General features: G+C 50.3%; 2 protein-coding genes across 2 annotated transcripts; one reads left to right on the forward strand and one right to left on the reverse strand.

Moving 5' to 3' along the window:
- Window positions 1-858: 858 nt before the first annotated feature.
- On the forward strand, window positions 859-3,796 carry LOC100902717 (transmembrane protein 121B). Its single transcript, XM_029113011.1, has 6 exons — window positions 859-913; window positions 1,601-1,795; window positions 1,883-2,016; window positions 2,615-2,742; window positions 2,835-3,031; window positions 3,182-3,796. The coding sequence occupies exons 2-6, from the start codon at window positions 1,634-1,636 to the stop codon at window positions 3,488-3,490; spliced, it is 930 nt and encodes a 309-aa protein (XP_028968844.1). The 5' UTR covers window positions 859-913; window positions 1,601-1,633; the 3' UTR covers window positions 3,491-3,796.
- A 2,510-nt stretch (window positions 3,797-6,306) lies between these two features.
- Window positions 6,307-9,600, reverse strand: LOC100902864 (uncharacterized). Its single transcript, XM_003738344.2, has 8 exons — window positions 9,477-9,600; window positions 8,583-8,682; window positions 8,374-8,460; window positions 8,124-8,264; window positions 7,838-8,026; window positions 7,367-7,738; window positions 6,934-7,254; window positions 6,307-6,753 (listed from the first exon to the last, which is right to left on the reverse strand). The coding sequence occupies exons 3-8, from the start codon at window positions 8,425-8,427 to the stop codon at window positions 6,307-6,309; spliced, it is 1,524 nt and encodes a 507-aa protein (XP_003738392.1). The 5' UTR covers window positions 8,428-8,460; window positions 8,583-8,682; window positions 9,477-9,600.
- Window positions 9,601-13,941: the final 4,341 nt, after the last annotated feature.

Genomic DNA, 13,941 nt, shown 5'->3' on the forward strand with positions numbered 1-13,941 from the left:
TCCCCTCGGATCGAAAGAAGGGCCGATCTCTGGAACTACCAAATCTGCGACCAGTTCTGATACTCCGAGTTCCGACTATGGGGCATCGTTGAATGCGTCCTAGCCTCCCGGCCTGATATGGGATATCTCGAACTGATGTGGTCTCTGGGACACTGGGTGTTGTTCCGTCCCAAGAATCGTGAGCAGGTCCGACACCACAATTTTTTCGCCAAAATGGTCGCGTTCGACAGCATCTACAAAAATTGCTGCATCGAGGACCAGAACTACTTCAACGAAATACAGGTATTCTTCTTCGTCAAAAAAACTCGCCGACGATCGACAGATCTTCGATCCGTCTCATGATACCGAGCAGCGATCCAGCATATGAAAGATCGCGATTCGCACTCGTCGACACCGATGGAATCTCGGAAAAGCTGTCGGTGAATTCCGGGACCAATGGAATGAGCCATATCGGTCTCCGCTGATAGAACCTCCTAATTCAAGGAGCACCGGATTAAAATCCGTTCGAGTCATCGCAGAATCGCAAGCTGGGAAGTTTAGGAGCTGACGGATTATTATTTCCCAGTCGAGATGAGCTCGAGAAGGCAGACCGACGATGTCGGAGTCATTAGTCTAGAACCCATTAGTTGTGAACCGGCGGAACTATCGCTTTCTCCGGACGTGCTCAGCGATGGTTCTCGTCGGCCTACAGATGTGGTGTGTCTATCGAGGGATGATTTGCGACGTTTTCGAGGAGGGAGATTCCTCGTAGGTTCAGGTTAGCTGGCTCATTTGGATGCGTGATTCGAATTATCCCTTCTTCCAGGGCTGCTGCGAAGCATTACGTGCGGTACGGGGAAACGAAGGATGTTCATTGACTAGAGTTCTAAAATGTGCAGATATCTTAGGCCTGCTTATCGTGTTGATTCTCCAGGTGAGTCCGACCAGTCTTTCCATACCTTTGTTTTCGCAGGCCGGAACTCCGTACTCAATCCAGTTTCCCCGGCTTATGTATACCTAACCGGACTGACGGTTTGATCCAGTGAGACCTTGTGAGCGGTGAGAACTCGCCGTTTCTGATTTCGCACCGTACTTCGGAGAGGACTCCAATGTTGTCGGGTTCAGCTATGGTAGCCTTGAACTTGACCACTCAACCAGAGACAACGCCCCTCGAACCAAGCTCCAAACTGTGCGAAGTCAAACTCATACGATCAATATGTGATCATCGTTTGCTGCATAATTTATGATTTTATTTTGTATACTGATATTTTCCGCCAACCGGGAACCACTCTCCGATGTCAGCTCATATTCCTCTGCCTGAAGCGCGATATCCGAGCTCCTGGTGGGCAATCAAAAATTTTCGTATTCAGCTCATGGTCGTGCTCAATCGAGCTCGCAATAATCCTCAATATGAAGGTCCTCGATACCCTTGAAGTCGAATGAACTTCTATTCCGATCCTCGGAGAGCTCTGCAACTGCGCAAGAGATATTCTTCCGCCGTCGTGGTTCCTTCTTCCGAGAAGGAGCTCTCCCCGGGAGAAAAATTATTATCGTATCCGCCTTCGGAACGACATATCCATCGGAATGCTGGGAGAATCTCTGATGTTTTTCATTCATTCAGGGATCGACTCTCAACTATTTTCTCATCAATCGCATGGAGGGGAACGGGAATGGATGGTATTTCTGGTTCCTAGCCGACTTCGCGGTTTTGATCGTGATGATGACCGCGGTCTTTCTCGCTCGGAGACATCATGCACGGAGCAGGCTACAGGCTTCGGCAACAACTTCGACAACGGCACCAGCGGTGACGCATGAGGTGGGTGGGAGCGCTAAGAAGTTGGCGTAGTCCCTCTATCACAGTGAAGTCGATCCCCCGTCTTCTATTCCCGACGCCCTGTTCCAGGATCAGACGTATAAATGGGTCGGATTGTTCCCATTCAGCTACATTTCATGGTTCCTGTACTCTGCATTGCTGATCGCGAAGATTGTGCTCTTGATACAGATGGACATCGCAGTCAACATTCCTAGTGAGGCCTGGTGAGTGGAGAGCGTTCGCAATGTTCTGTTCTTATAATGACTCCATCGATATGTGGTATGTCTCCCCGGGAATACCCTTGTCTGAGCCTTCAGACTTCATTCGTCGTCGCGAGATCAATGTCTCCCGCTTGATGATGTCATGATCAAATAAAGGCGTGTTCTGTCCCCGTCGGCTGTTTCTCGAATTGAATTCTGTCAAGAGCTCGTCGTATGATATCCTGGAGGTTGCTTCGATCTCAGGGAGGGGACCGCGTCTGGTTGACAAGCCAGCATTAGCGCGAGTCTAGCAAATCCCTGGTCCTCCGCCTCGCTCGGCGTTCATTCCCCTCAGACTTTGCATCCTCGGTGTGGATTCCCGGAATAGTTTTTGAAGAGACGACTTAAAATAGAGAAACGGGGAAGATACTTAGCATCAGGCATCTGGAGTCGGCTGCTAAGACTCATTGTCGGCTTTAGACAGCTCACGGTTTATCGGTCAACGTTCTCCGATGCGAATATGGAGCTCGTCTCGCGCTGTTCCTCTTGATAAGGATCGCAATGTGGGCTCCGTCACGCTCCCGAGGTCTATGAGCTAGCATAACGTGATCGATGTTCGCAGGTACGGCTCAACCTTTCTGACTTTGGTCATCGGATGCGCAGCCATCGTTTTCACGCTCCTCGTCGACAGTCACCACGAAGCTCTCACGGATTCTCCTCAGCAGGCTTACATCACCTACGCGCTTTCTTGTAAGACCCGGCTACGCATTTAGATCGCTGATACTAATTCGCCCAGGTCTCATGTAGTGCAAACTTGATAGAGTTCTTTCCCCCAATCGCAGATTCGAGCCTGGAGATATTGGATGCTGTCGCCTTCCTGAGTCTCCTGTTCCCGAACCAATGCAATCCGCAATATCGTTCCAAGCTTGAAGACCTCGTTCTAGGATTGACATGTGCTTCGTTGCTCTTGCCGACACTCGCTTTGTATAAGTTGGCTCGCAGCGACTTCGGCAAGTCACCGAAATCGCTGGGAATGAAGGTGAGATCAGAGGAGTGTCGCGATTGCCTTCGGAGTCCCAGATCGGTCCCTGTAGTCGGGGAAATCCTTCTTTTTTCCTCATCCATCGACCTTTCGATTCGGGTCCAGGAGTACAGGGTGAACGCTCATCTTGATTTTTGTTCTCCGTAGCTGATGTACCGGTTGGCTTATCTTCTCATCATCAACACACCGTTCCTTGTGATCCGGATTTACCTGTGGACGTACTTCAACGAAGACGTTTCGGTGTTTCTCCTGAAAAATGTCATCCTCTCATACGTCCACTTGCGCTCATTCATACCGGAGTGCCGTGAATGGATAAATAACTTGCGGAAACTCAGGGATAGTCTGCTCCATGAGGAGAGATCGTTCGACGGCTTGCCTAATGGGGAAACAGCCAAGGAATCGAGAGAAAATACCACAATAGAGCTGGATGAGCAAGAAGTACAGAAGTCCCGATAGGCGTCTAGATATCGCGAATATCGTTGTACAGTAGGTTCCTACCAGGATTCGTCATATTCCATATAAAGCTCGCCGGAGAAGTGGTGGCGGAATCGCCGGAGCTTTCAAATTTCGCGTAGAAAAGGGTCTTTTATATTCCGAGAAGAGGTTTTAGATTGAGCGAGATATCTTCTGGATGAACTTTTGAGTATCTGCGGACGTCATCCCCGGACTTGTTCAAAATGCATCGACCTCGGAACATCGATTCATCCTACTCGCGGAATACTCAAGGAATAAGAGGGCCGACATTGAAGAGCCGTGATGGTATTCGGGCTACCATATTTTCTGTACATAAAAGCGCTCTCGTTTCGCAAAGCTATGAATATGTACATGAAGTGTTGTTGATAGGGATCTGTCCAAGAACCGAGCTTGGTGAGTCGACGAACAAAAGCAATGAAATAAATAATTTTCGAGGAAACAGAGTTGACGATTTTCAACTTGATGGAGAATCCCTATTCGTGATCCGTGATGATGCATTCATGATCAGCTGTAGATTGAGACGTCTCCAATCCATTGTCGGAATTTATCCGACTCTAAGAGCGACGAGCGTGAGCAGGCAAGGCGAGCAACGCATTCAAATATTTCAACGAGCTCGAGGGATCTAGTAGGCAAGTCTCGATCCGCTGGACGATCGATCACCATGGCCTCTACATTTGTATGATGGTCCTGGTCTATTCCGATATCTCGAAAGCGAGAACTCGGGGCTCGCCGTGCTTGGAACAGAATAGAGTGTTAACCTCTCGCGCTCATACTGATTTGCGAAGAAGAGAGGGAAAGCGAGGAGTGATCAAGGAGCGGCAGAAGGGATCGAGGTGGTTGCCTTATCGACCAGAAAGATGTTAAGAATGGGCATGTACATACTAGCAATTGACAGGCCAAAGTGGATATACGTCGAATGCTCAGCCCCGACATCAATCGACTAATTCGCCTGTCGCAGTCTCGAGTCATCTAAGGAATTGTATCTCGTTAGTAAAATTGATCGTCTCCGACCCCACCAAGGATGACTGAAAGTTCTCGCGAATACTCCTTAATCGAATGGAAACACGACAGGATTTTTTCTCCCAGGAAGTCGTCGACCAGTATATCTCGGGCGGCCATTTCAGACTGAACCGTTCGTGGAACAGCAGATTCACTTCTCCGAAGCATTCGAAATATCCGGAGAGACTAGACGACACCGTGACTCGTGTGGATGGTCCGGCCTCATGATTATTGACGAGCCGTACGTCGAGGATTTTCCTTACCCTCGACCAGATTCCAGGACCGTCGGAGGAACAGACTGGTCTCCGAACGACGGAGTGACGATGAATGAGTTGCGGAGTCCAGTAAGATTATCATCAGAAGCACAAGAGAATTCGATAGGCTCCACTCAGAACTTGAGATATTCTGGAATCCTTGAAGACCATCCTGGTCCGAATCCCGTTTGCGGAAACTTCGAATAGACCGTCGGAACTCCGGGCTCCTACGGAAGCGAGTTCGGAAACCACTGATATCGAGCGTCATTCTGGAAACTCCGAGCGTTTATGCTCGCACCTCTCAGTTCCCCATCTAGAATGATTCGACGTTTTATGGAAAGATTCCTCATTTATCGGAAACAGGTTCGTTCATGACACGTCCTTAGAGAGAAGTCACCAGCCGGACAAAGCGAGCACCGTAAACACTCCGTCCCATCTTCAACGCTCATCAATCCAACTATACCTAGGCTGTATTTATTTTATCTTTAAACCTAACAACTCTTTACATGATGTTACATCCCACTCGTTCGCGCGGTAATAAGTTAATAATACAACATGTTGTTCGGATTGTTGCTGAAGCAATTGTGTTCGTGTGGTTCCACTCGTTCGACAGACGCAAAGTCGCTTGATGAGAACCCGCTACTCCATTCCGCCGCAGACTTGTGCATCAGTCGATCAACGATTATAAGTTTTCACTTTTGAATGTGGGGAGCCCGGCCGGCTCAAAAAAAGCAAGATCCGCAGGATCTGAAACCGGCCAACTGAATCAACCAATTCGTGGAGAACATCTCTAGTGATCCAGAATAGAGCGAATCGACGCTCGTCGTGGCAGAGAGGCGATTCTGATTCGCTGCTGGTTCCCGCCGAAGAGCTCGCCCACCGAAATTTGCTCATCGCAAGAGTCGCCCAAGGACGAGGCTCGTCTTCCCCGTCGCTGTAGCGTTCATGCATTCCGCAGATACATTTCTCGGAGCAGTCGTGCCAATGGGGGAAGATAGGATTCTCATATTTGTGTCCGTAATACCGATAATCAACTTATCTACGACCACAATTATAGTACTTCATCATGTCCTTTCGATGGCTCTATGCTGATTAGAATGGGTGCTCGGAGGAGCTCTTCGGAAGTTGTGAAGAAGAACGATGAACGAAGCTTCCCGAATCCTCCAGCTCTCACTTCTCGCCGAGGAATTGTTTAATGCTAAAAGAAACCTCGCGGGCTCCTCGGTGTAGCTGATGACCAATCGGATTCGCTCCACAGCTCCTATTCCTCCTCGGCTTTAATACTCCTGCTCATTTGAACAACCTTTGCTACAGCTATTGTTGTCGTTTTCACGTCGTGGCTGTGATTGTTGATTACTACATACTACTGCTGTTGCTTCTGTTGCTGCTGCTCGAGTGTTTGGCGTAGCTTCCGTCATCATCATCGTTGTTGTTGTTCTGGCTGTTTTTCATCGTAACTGATTGGTTTACAAAAGCACATCGATCGTATCGTCTCAGAAATAGCTCGTGAACCTCGGGTCGATTGTTGGAATCGACGCTAGATTATCAGACTCGTTGGGCAGTTGGTTCTCGTCGCGCCGAATTGTTCCGGGGATTCCCGTTGTTGCCTCCGCCGTACGCGTTGCTGTGTCTGGAATGCGAGTGTCCGTTCCCATATCCGCCTCCATTGCCGTTGTAACCACCTTCGCGACGATCTCTGTTGTTCCAATGACCGCTTCGATGTCCAGTCCAGCGACCATTATTGTTGTTGTTACTATCGCCGTTGTATCCACCCTTGTTCCCGTTCATGCCGCGATAGAAACCGCCTTTTCCGCCTTCGTGTTCACCACCCCGGCTGTGTCGGTGGTTGTCCTGAGGAGATCTGCGTTCCTTGTCTTCGCGTCCAGAGTATCCGTTTCGACTCGCTTCCTTGACCTGGATCGCAGCGGACCCGGCAGCAGCTCCTGCCTTCGTCGATCGTTCCTCTCCATTCATGATGCCTTCTCCGTTCTCCTGTTGTTTCAGGGACTCACTGTTGCCATTGTTCATCGCGTGGGCTTGAGCTTGCATTTGAGACGCCGTTCGATGTTGTTCCGCCTGCTGCTGCTGTTGCTGCTGCTGCTGCTGCTGTTGTTGCTGTTGAGAATGCTGGAACTGCAATAACTGATGGTAATGAGCGTCGTAATGTCCCACAGTCGCACCAGCAGCGTACACCACAGCGGGATCCATATGGACGGCGGCCGTTTGATGGACAGGAGTATGAATGGTGAGGTCGTCCTGGATGAAATCGAATTCACGGTCTACAAACATGGAGTTCGGGCTCGGCATCTCCGTTGGTGCCAGGGCAGTTGCGGGGATCGAATGCACCACGGCCGGATGATGAACGACGTGTTCTACGGAACCGAATTGGATAGCATCATCACCCGGCTGTACTGGGGAGACGGAGTAAAGACTAATGCCGGGAATCACGATTTGCTGTCCACCTTGATGATGGGGATGTTCGGGTACGGCCACCTTCGGAGAGAAAATACGAATTCTATCGGGGCGCGAGGAATCCTCTATCCAGCGACTTGGACTTCAGTTGTCTTATGGGATTAGGGAAGAGGACTAAGGAGCGTGAACTCACTGTTGCATGAGGGACCACTGCGGGAGGTCGCGGTGGGAGGTGTTGCTGACTGTTTTGAATAATGTTAGGCTGCGTCTCCTGGTGACGTGGAGTAGCCTCTGCAGCTCGTTGACTTTCCATGCCGTTATTCGGGGTCGACGGATCTTCGGTGGTCGGACTGTCGGAAACCTCATCCTGTTGCTTGTTGCTGTTCTCACACTTTGACGGCTGATTGGGTTGAGGGCTGGCTTGATGATCGGATGCGGGTTCACTCTCACCAACCGATGAAGTGAAGGGGCTTTCACCCCGACCGCCCTCCTCTCCTTCGTTCAAGTTCACTTCATCGAGTTTTTCGAGTAGACTTCCGAGAGCCATCAATTTCTCATGCGCAGCCTGTAAAAGATCCGTCTCTTGAGTGGCTCCTTCGCTGTAAGCCTTCGAGAAGTCGGGCGACCGGGTATTCCGCAGGGGAAGCGGAGTCGAGGAACTCACTTGGAAGGTGACTCCCTCAGCGAATTCCTTGGGTTTCGCCTCCACGACTTGAAGCCAGAATCGAGCAGCGTTGCGGTAGTTTTTCCCCCGAGCCTCGAGCGAAGCCGTGCGGAGCATCCCCAATACCTCGTTGTCCTCGATTTCCTCCCGTTTCAAACCCTCATCTAAGAGAGCTTGCAGACGCAAGACCTACGTGGTGAGAAATTCTCATTAGTCTTCATCTACCAAAAGTCGAATCTAGTCCTACATCGTCAAGACAGATCTCAATTCATCCGGAGGGGCTCACCTGTGCGACGACGTCCAAAATTTTGCTGGTGATTGCTTTCTCGGCTTTCTTCGCCTTGACTTCCTCAGCACGTTCGTCATTCTTGGCGTATTGTTCGGCTATGACTCGCAGTTCCCGGAGACCTTCGAGCTTTATGAGGACCTGCGGATTCGGGAAATTATAAATGCGGCATATGATTTATAATTTCCGAGGAACTTGATTTCCCAGCCATGAGGAATCACGACTCCCCAAGATCACGTGAATGTTTCACCTCTTCTTTCTTCGCGAGAGCTTGTAGTTGATTTTTAGTGAGTTGGTTCCCCATCTCCAGTTCCTTCTCGCAGAGCTCCAGACGAACCTATGAATGATCGGAACGGGATTGAGTTTCGTTAGGTTTTAGATACACTCCAAGAATATACCGCTTTGTATCATAATCAAGTCGAGAAGCGGATGAGACTCGATTCCACCGAATGGACTCACCCTGCGCTTCTCCAGGTTTCGGGTTTTTTCTCCATGACACTCAGTATGTCTCGCAGGGTGCCCTCCGCGGGCGCCCCATTCTTCGTCTCCTGAGCCATTTCTGGACGAATAAAAAAATCACTCATTTAGGGAAGGATGGTCAGTGCGCTTTCCTCCGACACTCCTTCGCTCCCGCGGACCCCAAGCTAGCCTATTTCTCTTGGTTGCTCTTTTGCACAGATCACTTTCAATCGAGCCCATCTCCGAAAATCGAATCGAAGCCAAGTCAAAGAGAGATCTCCAATGATTGGAGCAAGAACCACATGAGTCATGAACTTTTCGCTCAGCTGAGTAGCCGAAGCGTTCCGTCGAACATTCGAGACACGCGGATCCGAACAGAAACCGTGGAGTAGCGAACACACGAACTTGCTGGTCCACAGAATACGCCGTCAGGAAAACATGACGCCAGCAAGCTGCGTTCTCAGAGCTTCTGTACTGCACCGGAAAAGTTCTGATTCCAGATACAGGGCTGAGATCTCTATGCAACGGACGAGAATCCCACGGCCGTATTTTTTGGAACAATATTCTATCGTTCGCTATATATGGACTCGCGAGGGGGATCGCTGATCGGAAAACGACGCCAACTTGGCCCTCTGTGCTGAGCTTACGACCAAACTTGATAGGTGATCAATCGGATTAGGCTTCTGAGGGGGACCCGCACAAAATTAAGATTCGAAACAAGGGAGCAACCCGCTCAAAGCTCCGATCCACCGACCTCAACGCCCAGCAACTCGTTTGGACAAGCGCAGCGTGTGGGCCGATCATGTGCTAACCATCTTCCAGCGTGAGGAAAGCACTAGCGTAGCAGACATCAGCTCGGGAGCATCGATTCCCTATTTCAGAAGAGCTACTAACCAAGTTCAGAAGTCAGTTTCCACAACACGCGATGGAATACCGGAATAGTTCGACGCACACCACACCGAATATTCCGCAGCACACACAGTGAAAGGTTGAGCAGCAGCGCTAGCAGACACTAAGATGGATACCATGTGCTCCGATGAGGTGCCGCCGTTTCGAAACCACTGCAGACGCAAGAGCCTTGAGCGCGCGAATCCATTCCCGATTCAAATCGAGCATTCAAATAATCGTCGCATGGAAGTTCGCCTGAGCCATCGGGGCTAGCTTCCGACGGAGGACTTCCGGAAGCAAGAAAAGGCGAAGTTTGCTTGGTTTCGCTGTTGCGATTTGGCCTTCTGTGGAAAGCGGTGACTCATCCCTGGCCAGCTTGTGTTCAAGTGAGGTTTTCGAGAATTCCGAATTCGGTTCCCCACCGGTCAAGGGGCGAGTGATAGGCGGTCTCGCGTGGAGCTATAGTGGAATTAATGAATTCAGCTCATGAATTAATGAATTCAGCTCATGAATTAATGAATTCAGCTCATGAATTAATGAATTCAGCTCATGAATTAATGAATTCAGCTCATGAATTAATGAATTCAGCTCATAAATTAATGAATTCAGCTCATGAATTAATGAATTCAGCTCATGAATTAATGAATCTCAGGAGCGACCGCCCGAGCTTGAGCTGAGACCATTCGTCTCATGGGAAGCGACTGTGGGAAACGAGAGAGTTCCTTTAGAGAGTTGACTCTCCACCAGTGGGGATAGGAAACATGCGGCTTCCGTCACCCTCAAAACTCCGTCCGCGGAAATTCGACCCTTGACAGTCTTTCAATCGCTCTCAAACTTGAGAGAATTTTTCCCAGCACGATGCGAAAGCCTCTATATTTATCTCCAGAGCTCGTTTTTGTATCCCTAGTTTCCATCCCGCGCTCTCCTGGACGCGTCTCTGATTTCGGATCATTTCATACTCGGTCAAATGAATTAATCAAGCTCCTTGCGAATTCTCACTCGAGGTAGATCTACCTAACTCAGGAGACGATTTTGATATCAATCGAAATCATCGGATAATCCAGAAGTTCATTGAGGTGAAATCCGATTCGCCGGGAAGGCTTCTCTATCGAATGCCTCCTAAATGTGCCCATAAGATATGATAGGGATGAAGAATCCCGATCATTGGCGTAAGCAATTAGTCCGTCCCTTCCTACAAGAATCTCCATCGGGCGTAAAGCCTAGTTATGAAAAAAGTCCGTCGAAGAATCTACAGGTTTGAGGAATCTGAGAATCTACCGGATTTGAACAATCTCTCAACGTCGAGTCACTTTTAGTTAGAAGAGACTTTCGATTTTTCCAGAGAGATTTCGAAAGGGTATCAGGGGAGTTCGACGGACCAATCACGTGCGAACCCGGAACAGGATTAACTAAGAGCTCCCGGTCGTCAACGGTATCGGCATATGCACTGGATAGCACTCCTGAGTTCCGGCAGTCTATGATTACTCCTTTTTCCCAAGGCACGCTCGATGATCAGAGGGCCCTGGGAGCGACCCCACGGTACTCCACGATCGGGAGCATTCTCTCCAGAAATGACTGTCAAGTCAAGCTAGAGATAGGAGTGCCTCATGTATCACAGCTCGGGTCCCCCCGCTCGCCTCCCTCTCAACGATATAAGCGATCGAATATGAGCAGTCTCTAAGATGAAACGATGAACTATTCGAATGCTATATAAGAGGCTGTTGTCGGGCCTTACCGCGGGGAAATGAGTTCCCTCTCAATCATAGGCCGTTCGGACGGGGGCCGACGTCATCCTGAGTTTAAACCTCCGAATTCTCATGATCTCATTGCTCACTAATGGAATTTCTTGATTTCCTCAACGCGCATGCAGAAAAGGGCGATGGGATTTTCGATAAGAGATCGCATAGTACGCGAGCGCAAAGCTTCCCGGATGGAGTTCGGCCGAGCATGAACAACCAGCATAGGTGTGGAGGCGGACTCAGGTTCAGGGGAGGCGGATGGGCTCCTCCTTCCAAAATGCCGCCCCCAAACATTTAGCTAGTCATGTGTGCCCACAATGATGAGCGAATTGAGTGACTAGCGCAAAAAGGACTGTGCGCGCGTTCAGTCGGATCGTTTTGATCTCCAATACTCCTCACTTGGCGCTGAATCTTGCGTTACCGGATTATCCTTCGCGCCGAAGGAGCCTGCGCCGAATGGTCCCGTGTCGGATTGTCCGCCCCGAATGGTCGTGTTCCGATCGGTGCATGAGTCGGTGGAGCTTTGAAGTGGGGCGTAATGATCTAATGCGGCGGATCTGAATCAACTACCGTCTCAAGAAGCTGAGTCGGCTCCTCTGTTGTCCCGCAAGAGACATCTTCCAAAAAGTCCAAGGTCGAGTGAATGTAGCCCCTGTGCTTTTTCTATTCGCGAAAAGATCCACTTCCGGAGCTGAAAATTCACGTGCTCTACACGGCGGCAGAGCTATGATCTTAGTCTTCGGCGGGGTTCCTCCTTAATTGAGCCTCCTTTCGGCGCGGCTTCTCTCATGTAGACTTCATCGCAAGATATACAGGCGAGATTTGTCGAAGCAACACCGAAGCTCTTGGGAGTCGGGGCGTAAACGCGGGAAGGAAGACCGGAACTGATCAAAGTCAAGCATTCTCTAAAATGATTTATCACTATAAAATCACTCATGCTGCGTGGGAGGACCCAGCGGAGGATGCTCTTACGCTACCCTTCCCTGACCGGTGTTGGAGCTCATAAGAGTCGACGCGCATGAACAGTCAGAAATCAGAACTCGGACTCGAAGGAGCATGTCACCATTCTTGAGCTCCAGCAGTCTTTACGGCGTGCCCCTGAGCACGCCGCGATCTTCTGAGGAAGGCTCTCCGAGGTCAAACCCCTCGGAATGTGCTTTGCCCTCACGCTTCATTCCGACCCCGCGACGAAGCGCTGCAGCGGGCGAACTCCGGAAAGCTCACGAAGCCAAGCGACAAGCCGATGTTGCAGTCGACAGAAGCCATCAAAACAGGGTAAGCAAAGGGTGACGTTCCAAAACTCCTTCGATAGAAAGATTTATAACTTCAATAGTGACTCCCGTTACGCTTATGTTTGCAGTCACGAGTCATCCCGACGAATTCTCGAAACAAAGCAAATGACCGAGAACGTCAACGTACGAAGGCTTTGAACGCGGGACTTTCGCGACTGCGAGGTGCCTTGCCGACACGAGACACAGAAAGCATGTCGAAGATTTGCACGCTGAGGCTTGCCTCTCGATACATAGAGTATCTCGGTGAGCTCCTCAAGGATCGGAACCCGCCTTTTAGAACGACGACATCAGAGAGAGATTTGAGGTATGCCTTCCACATGTGGCGTATGAGCGAAGATTCCAACTGCGGAGGAACAGCCGATTCCGCGCCCGACTCGTCACTCACAGAGCGAGAAAGCTCCAATTGAGCTCGAATCGGGACTCGTATATAGTGACTAGATAAGTCAAATCAATGAGCCCTGGCTTCAGGATGGAGTGCATGGAGTATAAGAGGGAGTGCAATATTTCCATCGTCTTGATACAAATATTTAGATTCTGCGCCGAGTGCGGGGTTCCTGTGTTTGCTTGTTGTATGAATCCTATTGTACATGGCTGTCTGGAAGTTGATGCTTGTCAGGACACAATAAAAGGTTACAGGAAATCCTTGCCGCCAGTTTCTTCCTGCTACCAAATCGCCTTCCGCAGGTTTCGCAACACCCTTTGGGGATCCCCGCCTCTGCCACCAATGAGAACCAAGGTGTACGATAGGTATGGGCCGCTGCCGTTTAGAAACACGCAGGCGACTTGAATTTCTCCCGAACCACAGATCGGCTGCAAGGGGTCGTTACGCAACTTCTCTCTCGGTGTTGGATGTGCAGTGTTGCGTCGCTGCCTGCGACTCTGGCGGATCTACAGGATCTCTCTCCGTCGCCTGAGCGTTTGTGACTCGCCACAGGGTTTATTCATAGGTTCTGCCACTTATCACGCTGGCTAGATACTCTCATTCATGGCTCTAGATGCTCCGAATTCATTACACTCGTAGCACTGCAGAACCGCTCCTCTCTGCGTTCCCAGTACGCTCACCATCGGTTCCGCCTGAGCTCATCGATCGGTGTCCACATACCGTTCTCAAACCTCGCAAAAGACTTTCCTGGGATACCGATGGGCGCGAGCTGGTCGGAAGCCGCGTTCCCCTCCGAAAGCCACGAAGAACTTGGATCATGAAGTTCGAGGAATCGGTGGAGACCAGTGTCGAATCGGCGGCGGCAGAGGCAACTATCTTTGACGTGTTTTCAAGTGATTCACGGTGCGGGGCAGTGGAGAACCGTCGGCTCGATGGAGCGGGCTTTGTATATCACGGAGGGCGATTCCCGAACCCGTCACCTGCGGCGAAGGATTGGGGGCGGGGGTGGGGATCTCGGGGATCCGTATGTCAACGCGAGCTATCGAGACCAGAGGCGC

Source organism: Galendromus occidentalis, unplaced genomic scaffold, assembly GCF_000255335.2.
Source record: "Galendromus occidentalis unplaced genomic scaffold, Mocc_1.1 scf7180000075896, whole genome shotgun sequence".
NCBI classification, from domain to species: Eukaryota; Metazoa; Arthropoda; class Arachnida; order Mesostigmata; family Phytoseiidae; genus Galendromus; species Galendromus occidentalis.